Raw genomic sequence first — 16890 nt, forward strand, 5'->3', positions numbered from 1 at the left:
TATCTTCCTGTGCCCCTCAGAGCGCTCGGATAACATCTCTAAACCTAAGATGTTAGAAATCATCCTCCCTTCTAATGCTGAAGCTGAGGCCCTCAGTGGGGGGAATGGTGAGTGGGGGGAATGGTGAGTGGAGGAATGGTGAGTGGAGGAATGGTGAGTGGAGGAATGGTGAGTGGAGGAATGGTGAGTGGAAGAATGGTGAGTGGAGGAATGGTGAGTGGAAGAATGGTGAGTGGAAGAATGGTGAGTGGAGGAATGGTGAGTGGAGGAATGGTGAGTGGAAGAATGGTGAGTGGAAGAATGGTGAGTGGAGGAATGGTGAGTGGAAGAATGGTGAGTGGAGGAATGGTGAGTGGAAGAATGGTGAGTGGAGGAATGGTGAGCGGAGGGCCTGTAAAGGCACTCATAACACTGTTTATAAGCTCTTCTTGATAAGCACTCGAACATGCATTTCCTCTCAACCTAATTTCCCCCATAGGGAGTCCCCTGACGCCTATCCCTCCACTGCCAGAGAGAACGCCAGAGTCCTTTGTGTTGGCCAACGATGCCGGTAGGAGCACTCCTGTCTTCCCTCCCCTCTCAGTCCCTGTAGAGAAGATGGTCCAGGACAGGCCAAAGGACAGCAGGATTGGAACATCCTCAGAATGGTGTGGCCGTATAGGGGACACACCAGCTCTGGTGGAGAAGAGATCTTGGACGAGGAGCAGGAGCTTAAAAGTTAAAATGACAACACTCTCAGGTACATTTGTCAAAGATGTATTTTTTCTCAGAATAATAAAGAGGTCTTTTTTTATTGATTGTTCATGAAAAAATATTACAAAATATTACCGGGATAGTCACAAAACGCCATATGATTTTAATCTATATCTCTGGCCTTTTCCCATTACAGTATCACCCCTGGTTACAGTTCCTGCCCTAGTTGTATCTTCGGATCCTGCTCCCTGTACATCTATAAACCTTCCTCCTCCCCCTCCCTACCCTCTGGTCCCTACTCTCTCACCTCCAGGTAAGCAAAAGTGACACCCATTTTATGCTTTCAATGTAACTTTTTCTATAATGAGGGGTCCTCACTGACTTGTTTGCTTTCTTGTGAATGATCAGAGAGACTGACTCCCCCGCTACCTGAGAGAACCCCAGAATCCTTCATCGTGGTCATGCAGGACGGTGAGCACATCTCTTCATCACCGCCACCTTCGCAATCATCATCATCATCATGTGAGTGCTGCTGTCAATGTTAACCCTCCGGACAGAATTCATAAACATGTAAACGACTCTGTGTGTAAACTCTGTCTCAATCGACGTAATGAATCTACTGTGTACTAATCTGACGTTCTACTGTTTGGGCAGTTGCATTTGATCAAAACAGCACGCCCTGCCTGCATAGTCTGAGCAGCCAGACCACAACCACACAGCAGAGGATCGGTACGTCCTCAGAGTGGTCGGGGAACTCCCAACCCAAAAGATTCCTGGATGGAATCATGAATCGGAGCAAGGTAGCAGACATGCTGTAGCTGTGAAGGCTATAAAGAGACACCCTCATAGAAATAATTATACTCCAATGGGGATGGTTCTTGTAATTATATTTCTATGGTCTCACCCATATTTAGAGAGTTGGGCCTTTTACTTTTAGAATTTTGAATATTGTTCTAATTCTAGACATTCAGTTACTTAGCAGAATTGAAATAGTCCCCATATAATGTTAATTGGGAGCCAACATGGCTGCCATAGAATGTTAAATGGGGAGCCAACATGGCTGCCATAGAATGTTCAATGTGGAGCCAACATGGCTGCCGTAGAATGTTGTAGTCATGTAAATGCATCATAATGCAGAAACCTCAACGGCCCAACTCTCTAAATACATGGCTCTGGTCACACTACCTGACAGTGCGACTCACAATCTCTTACAGTCTCTTACTCTAACAGTCATGTGTATTCAATGGTTACATCTAGAACAGGATACTGCCACCCACCCCTTTGTGCCATAGATTACCTCATCTTCCTAAATGCCCCTGTGAGATATAAAAATCACTAAGCATTTTTTGTCTTCCTTGTGATTCATGCTATGACTCAGATGTTCCAGTTGTCGTTTATACTTTAGTACATTAACACAACACTGTAAATTGTTCACTCAGAGTGTCCGGGCGAAGAGTTCACGGAAAGGTAAGCTATTCTCACAGTATTGGCTGAGAAAAGCCATCTGTCTTTTTTGGTGTGTTTTCCTTCTTCTGCTATCGGTCAAGTCTGTCTGTTTGGAGTTGACAAAGACTAAGTCAACTTCCGTCTACTTAAAATGGTTGCTCTGGGCTCTACTCCCTTACACAATAAAATGCCCTAATAGGGATCATTGAATTGAGTCATAATGCTGCACCTACCAAAATAGAAGTCAAGATGATGAGCCATAATGTCAGTGAAAAGATTGGAGGTAGTCTTTCAAGCCACTGGAGGGTGGTATTGAGCTATCTGATGTTTGAGACAAAATGTATGTTGATTATTCCGTCTGTTTCCTGTGCAGAGCACCTGACGACTGTTCATCTGGTTGCTCCAGCCGTTGTGGCCTTGGCGACAGGAGGAAGTGGTGAGTTGCAACGCACAGAACGTAGACCCCCGATTACAACTATCAACTCTGTCTGACTAACTGCACACAGGCCCCATGTAAATCAGATCTCTCTCCTTATTAAGAGTAAATCACAGTAATCCAACCATCCGCCCTATTCCCATATAGTGATGACTCTTGATGATATTGAATTTAACTTTAAAAAAATGGTTCCCTAACTGTGAAACATCTGATGACTGTTTCTTAGCTGAGATGGAGCATCAGCAGCCTGTGGTCAACAGCAACTCAACCAGCTCTGGGACTACTGACAACAAATCAGACATGAACAGTGGGAAGAGCATGTCTAGAACAAAGGTAATGGCTATGTACATAGAATTACAGTAACTGACAGACTTGATCTATTGGTTAAAAAAATGGAGGATCTGGTGTTTCTTTACTGTGCTATTATTTGAGTAGGGGAGAGGGGGGTAAATTGAGCCATTTTCTACATTCATCTCTGTCAAAGGAAATATTGAAATAATACTAACAAAGATATGTACATATATTTCAGGATGTCGTGTAACCCTAGAAATAATCAGAATTCATGTAAAAATGACAGTTTTTAAAACATAGCTGGTCCATAAAGTGGTCTCTTGCCTCAACATACCTCAGGTATAGGGTAAGTTGAGCCACGAGACATGGTAAGTTAAGCCTCCTACAAATTTCTGAACTGAATGAAACACCACTACCTTTTTAAAACCATGTCTATCTTTGTTTCCCAAACACAATTCAACACAATCACAATCACTTTTTTGTCTTTTAATAATTTTAGGCTTAACACTAAAACACGTTGTACTTTTTTGAAACCCTTCACATTTTCAGGCCTTGTTGTTACCTCATATCCTAGCAATAATGCCTTGCATTATGCCTGCGAAGAAAACACTTACGTTTTCGTAACTTGCCATTGGCTCAACTTACCTCAAGGCAATTTTCTTTGACTATATTAGCCCACACAGATAAAATGATGCACTTCCATGCTAGCTTTAAGACCTCATATTGAAGCTTATGGAGACCACAACTGATGTATAGAACAATATTTAAATGATCTCCTTTGGTTTAGATACAAGCATCATGAAACATTTAACCCAAATGAATTTGACTTGGTGAAAATCTGTTTTTTGGACATAACTTGCTTGCCACTTTTTCAATGTGGTTTCTTCCTTCAGACTTAATTATGTGTATGGTTTCCTAGAAAAATGTGTGGCTCTACTTCCCCCTTTGTCTTAACTTACCCCACTCTCCAGCTGTGTCTTATCATCTAAAGCCAGCAGTCTCGGTTTTTCTTTTTCAGAGCCTGAAGTTCTTCAAGCACAGACAGAAACGTAAGTAACAGATCTGGATCTGCTGCCTGGAACATACATCCCCCCCACCTCTAGTGTACCTCTACTAGCTAAAATAGTAACACATTCTTCCAACCCACAGCAAAGACAGCCCCCCCACCAGCAACAACCCACTCTGGATCACCTCCTAATGGTGCCTCTGCCTCATCATCCATGTTCAAATTTGGTAAGCATTCTCAAAAGAGATCCATGCAAATCTCATTAACCATCAATAGTCATTTTCATTCAAAAGTCTCTCAAAGTATCATAAAGAATCACAAACAGTCTCACAAAGTCTGTTCTCTCCAGGATTTGGGAGTCGTTTTGTGAAGCCTAAAGGGCCGAGGACTCACCCTGAGACGTGGTTTTAAGACAGCCGGTCAACAAAGCTGGACATGTCTGGCCACTGTCCTGAGATCACAGGGCTGGAACCCTGCATGTGGCTAGTCGATACCGGCTACTCAACTGAACCAGTGATAGCCTGGTCCCAGGCCTGTTGGTGCTGTTTTGCCAACTCCTGTGTCATTATCAAATGAGACCAGTGACTGTTCCCAGAGGAATTATCAGTGTGAAGGAAGAGTATTCCACGCAGACATGGAGGATGACATACTGTACTGTAGCATTCTCCCTCTGCATCGATTCTGGAAGGACACAAACACGGTTTCTCAAACTGCTGTTACAGCCCGGTGATCAACCTCTGATGAGCTTTTTTTAACAGAACCACCTGCTATTCATGACAAATTGATTGTACTGTGGTTGCGAAAAACGCAATTACATGTTGGCAAAGGATGGATGAGTTGATAAATATGTTTAAGAGAGGGCTACTTTTGACTATTTTGCCTGGTCAAATGCTGTTAGGTACTTTGAATTGTTGTTAACACTTGATGCATGTTATATCCAGATAGTTTTACATGCTGTTTGATGTTGTTTGTTTGTGTAGTCTACTTTTGATCCAGACAAAAGCTAGATCTACACCTGCACTGTTCAGTGTGAATGTTACCCACCACGATGGGACAACTATTTTTAGGATAAATATATTTGTACCGGTAATATTTTTCGTGGAGGTGTGAGATAAGACAGATACTGTACATACATCACGTTCATTGTGTGTGTAAGTTGGTGGATGTGTTTTCTATACGGGCTATAATTTGAAAGCAAAGCCAAGACCTATTGCTGTAAATTTACCCATTGATGAGGATCACTGATTTCTTCTCTATAATGCTTACAAAAGTAATGCCACTCAGTTGTTTCATACATAACAGGCATACAGTTATTTATTTATTTTAAAACACAGGAAAAGTTGATGCATTCCATTGTGTGTTTTCAACTCAATTTACATGACTGATCACACTTTTAATAACATAATTCTATTAAATGTAACTTATTATTTTTACCCCAAAAAACTGTCTTGACTTTTTGTTACACAACATAGTAAAAAAAATTATAATATTGAATTAATTAAGATACAAACATCAACAACAGTAATTATTTGTATTAACACGACACATAGCATGCCTTGGTCATCAGCCACACTCCACACCGCTGCAGAATATGACAAAGCTCAAAAGAAACCATAGCTGGGTCGTTCCACTAAATATTTTAAGTAGAAAATGTGCACCAATACAGAATTTGTTAAATCCTTTTATATTCAAATAAGTGCCCTTTAATATAGACAATATGGAGAATTCAATAAATCAGTTTTTTTTTAGATGAATAAAGACTTACTAAAGTGCTAAAATTCAGCATTTTGACATGTCCCTCCATCAACCCTCTGTCACTTTCAGGGAGATTTTAACCCACTTAACCCCATACTTTCTCCAAGTTTTCACCATAATTGTAAAGCCCTTGTTATTTTGTTGCTATGACAAAGTCATTTCTGAGAATTATTATATTTATTTCATATATTTATTTCATGTGATTAGAGGTTTCTTTGTCTGTCCCTCATTTTAAGGTCGACCCCGTTACGTAAACTGAACTCCAGTTTTAATCTGATGAAACTATTCCTTTTTAAAACTTTTTTTCAAAAGAAACATTGAACATCTAATAATCAAATTGTCGTTTTTAAAGCAGGTGACAACCCTGAATCCATTGATAGACAGGCTAGGATGTTTTAAAATGTGGTGAAAACTTGCATTCAATTGCCACTCCCTGTTGTAAACAATACTTTTTCATCTCCCCTGTCAGGAGGGGATTTATGGCTGACTTAAGATGAAATCGTCAACCCTGTTACGGTCAACCCTGTCCCTTTATTTTGCACTTAATAGGCACTTACTATATATATATATATATTTTATTTAACCTTTTGAGATGGGAAAACATGTCCTTTAAAAACCAATTAGGCAGTGTACATGATATATACCATGGTACTCTATCTTGACCGGTAAAGCGAGTTGCTTCGGTAACTCATGAAAAAAGTTAATTAACTCCCCAGAGGGATCTAAGTTTCAGTTACTAAAACAAACATAAAACAACACTGACACTTTTTTTCTGACAAATGTTTCTAAATTTAAATTACACACTTCGGCTGAGAGAAAAAAAATCTGGGCTTGTCTCAAACTGCATTTACACATAAAAATAATACATTATAGTCGGAATAATTTAAAAGGAAAAAGTTCAATTTCAAGAAGAAAAAAGAAAATCCTTTAAATTTTTTTTTTTTTTACATAGGAATGTCAGTCATAAATGCACACAGTTGCACTCCTTTAAATAAGCTCCTCTACCTCAGAGGGTAAAGTAGGTAAAGGAGTAAAGGGGAGCGGAGGTCATTTTAGGAAGTCAGGGGGGCAGTGACGCTGTACATCATGGTGGGGTCGGGGGGAGTTGTAGTTTAGACCAGGGGGAGGACGGACCAGGGCCTGTGGAAGCCTGGGCTCCAGTGTGGGGGGGTTAGAACCAGAAGAGACAGGTGGCAGGGGGCTGATGCCCGGGTATGGAGGTCGCAGGTGGGCAGACTTGGCAGGCTGAGGAGGGGCTGGTTGGGGCTCTCTGGGTGGAGTAACAGGCTTCTGAAACACTGGTTCCTCTGTCTTGGCCACCCCTCCCTGGGTCCTGTCTCTCTGTGCTGGACCAGCGCAGTGGAGCACTTTGGCATTTGACTGGGCCGGGGAGAGGGAGGATGAAAAGATTTTACCTGATGTTATGTTCTGGTCGTTGGGCTTGTGCTGGGCGTGCTCCCCCCCGTCCTTCTCCTCATGGTACTGTCTGAGGCGGATGTGCCAGGCCAGGCTGCAGACTGCCGAGACAGTCTTGAACTGGTGAATGACGTTACGGGGGATGAAGTAAATGTCGTCGTCACACAGCTGCACGCGGACATAGCGGATGCCCTCCCGCCTCAGCTGGTTCAGCTTGGCATCGTCCACCCACTGGACACACTGCAGGGAGATGAGGATTATGGGTAGGCCTACCTGATCCTCCTAATTTCTCCTCATTGTAAAACAAGGATTACTCCCACAAACACCATGTTGTTCACTGTGTCAACGTTTTTCGGCCATAGACCTTTTTTAATCCTGATCCTTCCCAAACATAAAAAGTAAGCCTGACGTGTCTGGTATCAAGGTCAACACTACGAACTCTTGAAAATGAAGATCATACAGGTCTGGTCATTCTCTGTGGCCAAAATTAAGCCTCTCGTTCTGCTAATTAAAGCTCTAAACTAACTCACTAAATGGCATATTATGTCATCTCCGCTGAAGCTTTCTGCATTAAAATCTGACATTTGACCAGCTATCATCCCACACAGAGAAGAATCATGCGTCACCTTAACATGTTCAAGGTTCAATGAGAGCTCAGTTCCTACCTGAGACACGGGGGGCTCGTACAGATCCAGCTGCAGCCTCTGGACCACATCGTTAAAGTCCTCCGCGTGGAAACACACAGCATCTTTGGTTATCCTCGGACGCTCACTCCTGTTGATCAAAGAACCGTCACAATAGTTAGGTCACCGCAATAGTTAGCTCACCGCAATAGTTAGCTCAGCGCAATAGTTAGCTCAGCGCAATAGTTAGCTCACCGCAATAGTTAGCTCACCGCAATAGTTAGCTCACCGGACATATGGATCACACCTAAATAAATGTTGATACAATCGGGAAAACTCAGTGGTTTATAACAATTAACAGGCATCCTTTATGACAACAGTAACACTAGATGAAGCTTCCCAAACTGGAATTCTTTCACCAGTACATTCATACTGCATCGCAGCTGAGAGCAGAGCCGAATGAATGCCAAACGCTTCATAAACACTCATCATTCCCCAAACGACACTAAAAACCCACCACTCTCCGAACTGCACAGCCTTCAGCACACCCACTGCTGCGGTACTCTGCCAGTCAAAGCTCTGGCCCACGTGGTCGGCATGAGCCCTGGTCCGGTCCTCAAACAGAACCTCTCTGGGCTCACTGGTCCTAGGCAGGTAGTGAAGGTTCTTTATCTCATTCATGGACCTGCAAGGAGGAGAGGGAGAGCAGGTAGTACTCCAGTCATCCACCCGCAGTGAGGCATAGCCGAAGTTACCCTGGGTAATGCAGGCTGAAATTACATCATGGCTAGAACAGCCAAGTAGAGCTAAACTAATTAATGATCCTGAACTCTGGAAAACTACACTGAGTGTACAAAACATTAAGAACACCTGCTCTTTCCATGACATAGACTGATCAGGTGAATCCAGGTGAAAGTTATGATCACTTGTTAAATCCACTTCAAATCAAATCACATTTTATTGATCACATACACATGGTTGTGCTTCTAGTTCCGACAGCGCAGCAATATCTAACAAGTGATCTAACAGTTCCACAACAACTACCTAATACACACAAATCTAAGTAAAGGGATGGAATAGGAATATGTACATATACATATATGGATGAGCAATGACTGAGCGGCATAGGCAAGATGCAATAGATGGTATAAAATACAGTATATGCATATGGGGTGAGTAATGCAAGATATGTAAACATTATTTAAGTGGCATTAATAAAGTGACTAGTGATCCATTTGTTAGAATCAGTATAGATGAAGGGGATGAGAAAGGTTAAATACTTTTTTTTAAGCCTGGAGACTCTTGAGACATGGACTGTGTATGGGTGCCATTCAGAGGGTGAATGGGCAAGACAAAAGTTTAAGTGCCTTACAACGGGGTACGGTAGTAGGTGCCAGGCGCACCGTTTTGTGTCAAGAACTGCAACACTGCTGGGTTTTTAAGCTCAACAGTTTCCTGTGTATATCAAGAATGGTCCACCGCACAAAGGACATCCAGCCCACTTGACACAACTGTAGGAAGCACTGGAGTCAACATGGGCCAGCATCCCTGTGGAACGCTTTCAACACCTTGTAGAGTCCATGCCCTGACAAATTGAGGCTGTTCTGAAGTCAAAAGGGGGGGGGGGGTACAACTCAATATTAGGAAGGTGTTCTTAATGTTTTGTACACTCAGTGTATAAATAGGCTTATACTGTATGTATTACTATGATAAAAGTCTTGTCATGGGATCTACCGGCGCCTTTTGAAGGGAGACTTGGGCATGTCAGCGGTTGGCACCATCTGCTCGCCCGGCCGGACCCACATGATGGGTCCATCATCACTCTGGGAACGACAGTCCAGCTTCAGGCTGGAGAGACTGCCCCAAGGCAGGGTCATCTGGATGGACAAGACACAGAGGGTTAGAGCAACAAACTGTAATATATACTGTAATAACCATAGCAGATTTGGAGTAATTCAAGATGCCCACAATGAGACAGAAATTACAAGTAACAACCATTTCTGTCTCACTTTGTTCATAAATGATATGTACTCTATGCACAAAAACATAAAATGAATCCATGTACACTAAACAAAAATCTAAAAGCAACATGTAAATTGTTGGTCCCATGTTTAATGAGCTGAAATAAACGATCCCAGAAAAGTTTCATACACACAAAAAGCATATTACTCAAAAATGTTGCACACAATTTTTTTTACATCCCTATTAGTGAGCATTTCTACTTTGCCAAGATAATCTATCCACCTGACAGGTGTGGCATGTCAAGCAGCTGATTAAACAACATGATCATTACACAGGTGCACCTTGTATAAGGGACAATAAAAGGCCACTCTAAAACGTGCAGTTTTGTCACAACACAATGCCACAGATATCATGTTTTCAGGGAGCGTACAATTGGTATGCTGACTGCAGGAATGTTCACCAGACCTGTAGCTAGATAATTTAATGTTAATTTCTCTACCACAAGTCACCTCCAACGTCGTTTTAGAGAATTATCAGTATGTTCAACCAGCTTCACAACCGCAGACCACGTGTATGGCGTCACGTGGGTGAGCGATTTGCCATTGTGGCAGTGAGGTTATGGTATGGGCAGGCATAAGCTATGGACAACAGACACAACTGAATTTTATCAATGGCAGTTTGAATGCACAGAGATACCGTGACGAAATCCTGAGGCCCATTGTCGTGCCAGGCATCCGCCACCATCACCTCATGTTTCAGCATGATAATGCACGGCCCCATGTAGCAAGGATCTGTACACAATTCCTGGAAGCTGAAAATGTCCCAGTTCTTCCATGGCCTGCATAATCACCAGACATGTCACCCATTGAACATGTTTGGGATTTTCTGGATCGACGTGTACGACAGCGTGTTCCAGTTCCCGCCAATATCCAGAAACTATGTACAGCCATTGAAGAGGAGTGGGACAACATTCCACATTCCACAATCAACAGCCTGATCAACTCTATGCGAAGGAGATGTGCCGCGCTGCATGAGGCAAATGGTGGTCACACCAGATACTGACTGGTTTTCTGATCCACGCCCCTACCTTTATTTTTTTTTACGGTATCTGTGACCAACAGATGCATATCTGTATTCCCAGTCAATAGATTAGGTTCTAAGGAATTGATTTCAATTGACTGATTTCCTTATATGAACTGTAACTCAGTAAAATCTTTGAAATTGTTGCATGATGCGTTTATATTTTTGTTCAGTATATATGTTCTAAACTACTTCCAAGACCCAGTAGGCCAGTAAACTGAACCCAACGACACTACATCTGTTAACGATAGGGTGAATTCTAAACAAAATCATCCCTGCCTTTTTCATCCGACTGACCTTTAGAAAGGGGGACTCCTCCAGCATGTCCAGGAACTCTGGGAAGTAGTCCCCCACCTCCTCAGCCATGGCTCCCACCAGACTGATCTGTCTCATAGGACCGGCCCTGTACGTCCCCGAGCAGTAGGTCCGACCCACCTGCAGACACACACAGAGGGAGAGATCATGTTGATTTGGCTAAACCTGAAATGAATGCAATGCCAACATGAATTGGTTTTAGGATATATAATTAGGATATCGGATTAACACTGACCCGGCTGGATGGTTAGTTGAGCATGGAGCCGTACAGGGCTTTCCAACATTTAGATAACGCTAGTTAGTGCGATATAATCAAGCAGTGCCCTAAAGACAACATTCACCATGCATTCATTTAGCTCCCCTGAACCCATTAGTAGCCCTTGGATATTCCAGTGGAACAGCTGCATTAAATTAGGCCTAGGCTAATTGTCTGTGTAAACTGCACAGAGCACTGTGTGTGTGTGTGAGTGTGTGTGTGTGTGTAGTGTGTGTGTGTGTGTGTGTGTGTGTGTGTGTGTGTGTGTGTGTGTGTGTGCAGTGTTATCAGCCCTATGAAGGAAAGGAAAGGGAGATACCTAGTCAGTTGTACAACTGAATGCATTCAACTGAAATGTGTCTTCCGCATTTAACCCAACCCCTCTGAATCAGAGAGGTGCGGGGGGCTCCCTTAATCAACATCCATTTCTTCTGTGCCCGGGGAAGAGTGGAATGGAAGATGGCACTGACGGAGATGGCAGCATCGCGACTAGCTCTTAGAAAACTTTGCAGTATGTTTTTCTTTTACATCATTAGCTCAGGAAATGTTTTGTGTCATTACATACAGCCGGGAAGAACTATTGGATATTAGAGCGGCGGTAACTCACCAGAACTACCTGCATTACGACCAGGAATATGACTTCCCCGGAGCAGATCCATTATCCACTCTCCCCAGAGCAATTTAACTTATTCCAGAGGCCGATCCAAAACATTGCTGCCGGAGAAGAGGCACTCGAGGCGGCCTGCTGGTTCGACTTAGGAGGCGCGCACACCACCCACCGCTTCAGAGTATATTACTCGCTAAAGTTCAGTCTTTGGATAACAAAGTTGATGAGCTTAGAGCAAGGATTTCTTTCCAGAGAGACATCGGGGCCTGTAACATACCTTTTTTCATGGAAACATGGCTCTCTTGGGATACTCTGTCGGAGTCGGTAAAGCCAGCAGGATTCTCAGTACATCGCGCAGACAGGAATAGATCTCTCTCCGGGAAGCAGAAGGGCGGAGGGGTATGTTTCATGATTAACAACTCATGGTGTAATTCTAGGAACAAGTCCTTTTGTTCACCCAAACTAGAATACCTCACAATTAAATGCCAACCATATTATGTCCCAAGAGAATTCTCCCCCGTCATCGCCAAGGCCGTTTACATCCCACCTCAAACCGAAACCTCGACGGCCCTCAAAGAACTTCATGGTGCAAACTGGAAACCACATATCCTGAGGCTGCATTTATTGTAGCTGGGGATTTTAACAAAGCAAATCTGAGGACTAGGCTGCCGAAGTTCTATCAACATATTGAATGTGCTAATCACGCTACTAAGACTTGACCATTGCTATTCAAACTTCCGGAATGCTTACAAGGCCCTCCCTCCTTTCGGCAAATCTGACCACGACTCCATCTTGCTCCTCCCATCCTATAGGCATAAACTCAAACAGGAAGTGGCCGTGCTTCGTACTATTCAACACTGGTCTGACCAATCGGAATCAACGCTTCAGGATTGTTTTGATCACGTGGACTGGAATATGTTCTGGGTAGCTTTCGAAAATAATCTAGATGCATACGGTGACTGAGTTCATAAGGAAGGGTATAAGAGATGTAGTACCCACTGTGACTATTACAACCTACCCTAACCAGAAACCGTGGATAGATGGTAGAGGTCGCGCAGAACTGAAAGCACGAACCACCGCATTTTACCATGGCAAGGTGACTGGTAATATGGCAGAATATAAACAGTGTAGTTATTCACTCCGCAAGGCAATCAAACAAGCTAAATGTCAGTATAGAGATAAAGCGGAGTCGCAATTCAATGGATCAGACACGAGACGCATGCGGCAGGGACTACAGACAATCACGGACTACAAAAGGAAAACCAGCCACGTCGCCGAGACCGACGTCTTGCTTCCAGACAGGCTAAACACATTCTTAGATCCACAGACATTCTTAGAACCACCCCAATAGATCCACAGACGATGCAATCGCCATCGCACTGCACACTGCCCTATCCCATCTGGACAAGAGGAATACCTATGTAATAATGCTGTTTATTGACTATAGCTCAGCATTCAACACCATGGTATCATCCAAGCTCATCACTAAGTTCGAGGCCCTGGGCCTGAACCCCGCCTTGTGCAACTGGGTCCTGGACTTCCTGACGGGCCACCCCTAGGTGGTGAAGGTAGGAAACATCACCTCTACTCCGCTGATCATCAACACTGGGGCCCCACAAGGGTGCATGTTCAGCCCCTTCCTGTACTCCGTTCACCCATGACTGTGTGGCGAAGCACACCTCCAACTCACGCCACCATCATCAAGTTTGCAGACGAAACAATAGTAGTAGGCTTGATTACCAAAGATGCCGAGACAGCCTACAGGGAGGAGGTGAGGGCTCTGGGAGTGTGGTGCCTGGAAAACACCCTCTCACTCAACATCAACAAAACAAAGGAGATGATTGTGGACTTCAGGAAACAGCAGAGGGTGCACCCCCCCTATCTACATTGACGGAACTGCAGTGGAGAAGGTGGAAAGCTTCAAGTTCCTTGGCGTACACATCACTGACAAACTGAAATGGACCACCCACACAGACAGTGTGGTGAAGAAGGTGCAACAGAGCCTCTTCAACCTCAGGAGGCTAAAAGAAATTGTCTCGTTACCTAAAACCCTCACAAATTTTTACAGATGCACAACTGAAAGCATCCTGTCAGGCTGTATCACCGCCTGGTACGGCAACTGCACCGCCCCCAACCGCAAGGCTCTCCAGAGGGTGGTGCGGTCTGCCCAACACATTACCGAGGGCAAACTACCCGCTCTCCAGGACACCTACAGCACCCAATGTCACAGGAAGGCCAAAAAGATCATCAAGGACATCAATCACCCGAGCCACTGCCTGTTCATCCCGCTATCATCCAGAAGGCGAGGTCAGTACAGGTGCATCAAAGCTGGGATCGAGAGACTGAAAAACAGCTTCTATCTCAAGGTCATCAGACTGTTAAACAGCCGTCACTAGCACATTATAGGCATAGACTAGGAATTACTGGCCACTTTAAGGAATGGAATACTAGTCACTTTAATAATTTTTACATATGTGGCATTACTCATCTCATATGTATATACTGTTTTCTATTCTATTCTACTGTATCTTAGTCCGTTCCACTCTGACATCGCTCGTCTTAATTAATTCCTACTTAGATTTGCGTGTAATGGGTATATGTTGTGTAATGTGTTAGATATTACTGCACTGTCAGAACTAGAAGCACAAGCACTTCGCTTCATCCGCAATAACATCTGCTTATCACATGTATGTGACCAATAACATTTGATTAACTTGGTCAGGGGCAGAACCAGATTTTTACCTTGTCAGCTCAGGGATTCGATCCAGCAACCTTTCGGTTACTGGCCCAACGCTCTAACCACTAGGCTACCTGCTCCCCCTATGCGTGTCCATTGGTCTGTCAAACAACAGTAAAACGCCATGGAACAGGCCTCTAGGGAGCATAGCAACAGGGAAAACTTGGCAAGAGTTCAGCTATAGACAACGTTGGTGTACTTTGGACTGAAACAACTATTGGAAGAATGAGCCCATTTATAACTTTGCTTAAGATAAGTACTGTTGTTGTCTAAGAGCTGAAACATAGCAAAACAGTTAGAACACCTGATTCACTTGGTCACTTTATCAGGTTGGTTGAGGTGTTGATGATGGGCTGGAACAAAAGCCTTCCCACCCTGTAGCTCTCCAGGACCAAGATGGTGACCACTGCCAGTGTATTTAATATCAGCTAAGACAAAACACAATATGAAGTCCCATACAGGTAACATCAGGTCACTGACAGGCCATTTCCATTATGTTTTTAATACTATACCTGAGAGTGGAAGTTTGCGATAGTAGTGGTCTCTATATCCTTCTTCCCCAGGATCTCCATCTTGACCGGCGTGGAGGGGAAGTTGAAGGCAAAGTAGTCCAGGAAGTCAGGTAGGAAGGCAGCAGCCCCGTGCACCACAGCCAGGGCGTAGCGGGCTGCCCCTCTGGGCCTCTCAGCGAAGGCCAGCTCTAGGAACTCCTGGGTAAAGCGCTCCATCTCCACAGGCCGTAGAGAGGCCAGCTCATCAGCGTAGGCGTGCAGGACCGACGCTCCACCGTTGGCCTGGCGCTCCTCGTGGATGAAGCGTCCGTAGACAGTACCTGTCTGTAGAGACGAGCTGCGGATGAAGTGGTCTTGGGGGGACAGGAAGGGGGGCTGGGTGTGGTTGTGTACCCCTTTCGGAGCGTGGTGGTTGTTGGGGCCTGTACCAGGCTGGCAGTGTTTCTCCTCCTTCACATGGCCAAGGCGGGCTGAAGGACTGTGGTCTGCCAGACCTCCATACACAGTCTGGACCTCCTTGTTGAACGTGCGGATCTTCTTACCACGCTCATCCTCACGACGCCTCCTCTTCTTCTTCTTCCTCCTCAACAGGTACACCTCCAGGGACTGGCTGTTCTCATCATGATGGGGCTCTGGAGGCAGGAAGACGATAGCTCATTACCATGCACATCTTTTGTCCATACCAAAATTGCAATTGGTTCACAACTACGAGTATGCAAAACATCATCACCTGTTTACGCACCTTGCATGTGCATCACCTGGCAGCTTCTTTTCAATGTGTAAACAAACAGATTAGTCCGTTTGCCTGACTTAATTGTAAGTTTGCATACGATTCAAGCAATTACGAGTGGTGACATTAAGAATTAATAGAATAAAACAGAATATGTAAGAATAACCTACCTTTATTTTTCTTACATAGGCCTACCCCATGTTTCACGTTAGCCTCTGTGTTTTCCTTCTTGAGTTTGAGCTCTTTCTCACTGTGCTTTTCCTTGTTCTCCTGTATCTTGGCCTTGGGCTTGGCCACTTTGAGGGGCGTGAAAGTGAACTGTCCAGGCGGCAGAACCGTTTTTTTTTTCCTGTCCAACTTGGCTGCTGCAGATACCACCTTATGCGCAGGCAGAGGAGATTGAGGGTGCGTGTCCTTTGCGCCTTTGGTGTTGTTGTGGTGATGGTGGTGATAATGCTGGTGGTGGTGATGCAGAGTAGGTTTTTCGGTGCTGGAGTTGCGTGGTTGTGGTTGGCCATTCTGATGCGGCTGGTGTATTCGCTGCTGTTGAACATGTTGTGGGTGATGGTGGTGGTGATGATGACTGAGCTTCACTTTCTTTGCTTCCTTTTCGGATGAACGTTGGCGTTTATCCGCTGATGGTGACAGCTCCCTCTTGTTCTTTTTCTTCTTTTCTTTGGCTAATTTACCAAGACTGTCCCTTACATTATTTTCTACTTTAATACGGCCCAAGTCGACCTGTGCAGCCATTTTGCACGTATATTTAAATGGCTAGAAATTCATACTGCGCAACTCGATCTGAATTTGTAGTTCTTGTATGCATCCAGCGGTCCTGTATTTGCAGTTTATCCACCCTTTCTGCCCTATCCGCACTTGATACGCACGCTCAGTATGTGAGCTCTACGGGTTGTGTAGTTTTCGAGTTGCATGGGCTGTATGGGAGTTGAAGTTCCTTTTTGGGCAATACGTGCGTCTCTGCACGCAATCACTACAGCTGACGTAATGTTTTTTATAACCTGAGCGCC

The 16890-nt window shown here is 44.2% G+C and overlaps 2 protein-coding genes across 4 annotated transcripts in view; one reads left to right on the forward strand and one right to left on the reverse strand.

The window, feature by feature from the left end:
- ptn12 (Tyrosine-protein phosphatase non-receptor type 12) overlaps nucleotides 1–5315 on the forward strand; it is a 19556-nt gene extending 14241 nt beyond the window's left edge. The window contains exons 14-24 of one of the 3 annotated variants that reach the window (XM_045692217.1): nucleotides 21–107; nucleotides 479–739; nucleotides 890–1006; nucleotides 1102–1215; nucleotides 1345–1493; nucleotides 2133–2160; nucleotides 2513–2575; nucleotides 2802–2908; nucleotides 3885–3915; nucleotides 4016–4099; nucleotides 4222–5315. In XM_045692217.1, coding sequence (XP_045548173.1) covers nucleotides 21–107; nucleotides 479–739; nucleotides 890–1006; nucleotides 1102–1215; nucleotides 1345–1493; nucleotides 2133–2160; nucleotides 2513–2575; nucleotides 2802–2908; nucleotides 3885–3915; nucleotides 4016–4099; nucleotides 4222–4283 — 1103 coding nt within the window. In that variant the 3' untranslated portion in view covers nucleotides 4284–5315. 3 annotated transcript variants of the gene reach the window in all.
- LOC106567154 (lysine-specific demethylase 9) lies at nucleotides 5160–16761 on the reverse strand. The gene is made up of 7 exons (XM_014136139.2): nucleotides 16036–16761; nucleotides 15136–15767; nucleotides 11006–11143; nucleotides 9401–9543; nucleotides 8184–8351; nucleotides 7709–7817; nucleotides 5160–7283 (listed from the first exon to the last, which is right to left on the reverse strand). Exons 1-7 carry the CDS (start codon nucleotides 16613–16615, stop codon nucleotides 6675–6677), a joined length of 2379 nt encoding a protein of 792 aa, XP_013991614.1. The 5' UTR covers nucleotides 16616–16761; the 3' UTR covers nucleotides 5160–6674.
- Between the last annotated feature and the right edge of the window lie 129 nt (nucleotides 16762–16890).

This window comes from Salmo salar, chromosome ssa13, assembly GCF_905237065.1.
Source record: "Salmo salar chromosome ssa13, Ssal_v3.1, whole genome shotgun sequence".
NCBI classification, from domain to species: Eukaryota; Metazoa; Chordata; class Actinopteri; order Salmoniformes; family Salmonidae; genus Salmo; species Salmo salar.

Coding starts and splice junctions, on each gene's coding strand:
- LOC106567154 (XM_014136139.2), bottom strand. CDS start 16,615: ATGGCTGCACAGGTCGACTTGGGCCGTATTAAAGTAGAAAATAATGTA. Junction 11,144..15,135: donor TCGCAAACTTCCACTCTCAG/GTATAGTATTAA, acceptor GTGTGTCTGCAG/GTGGGTCGGACCTACTGCTC. Junction 8,352..9,400: donor TCTCCCTTCAAAAGGCGCCG/GTAGATCCCATG, acceptor TCCTCCTTGCAG/GTCCATGAATGAGATAAAGA.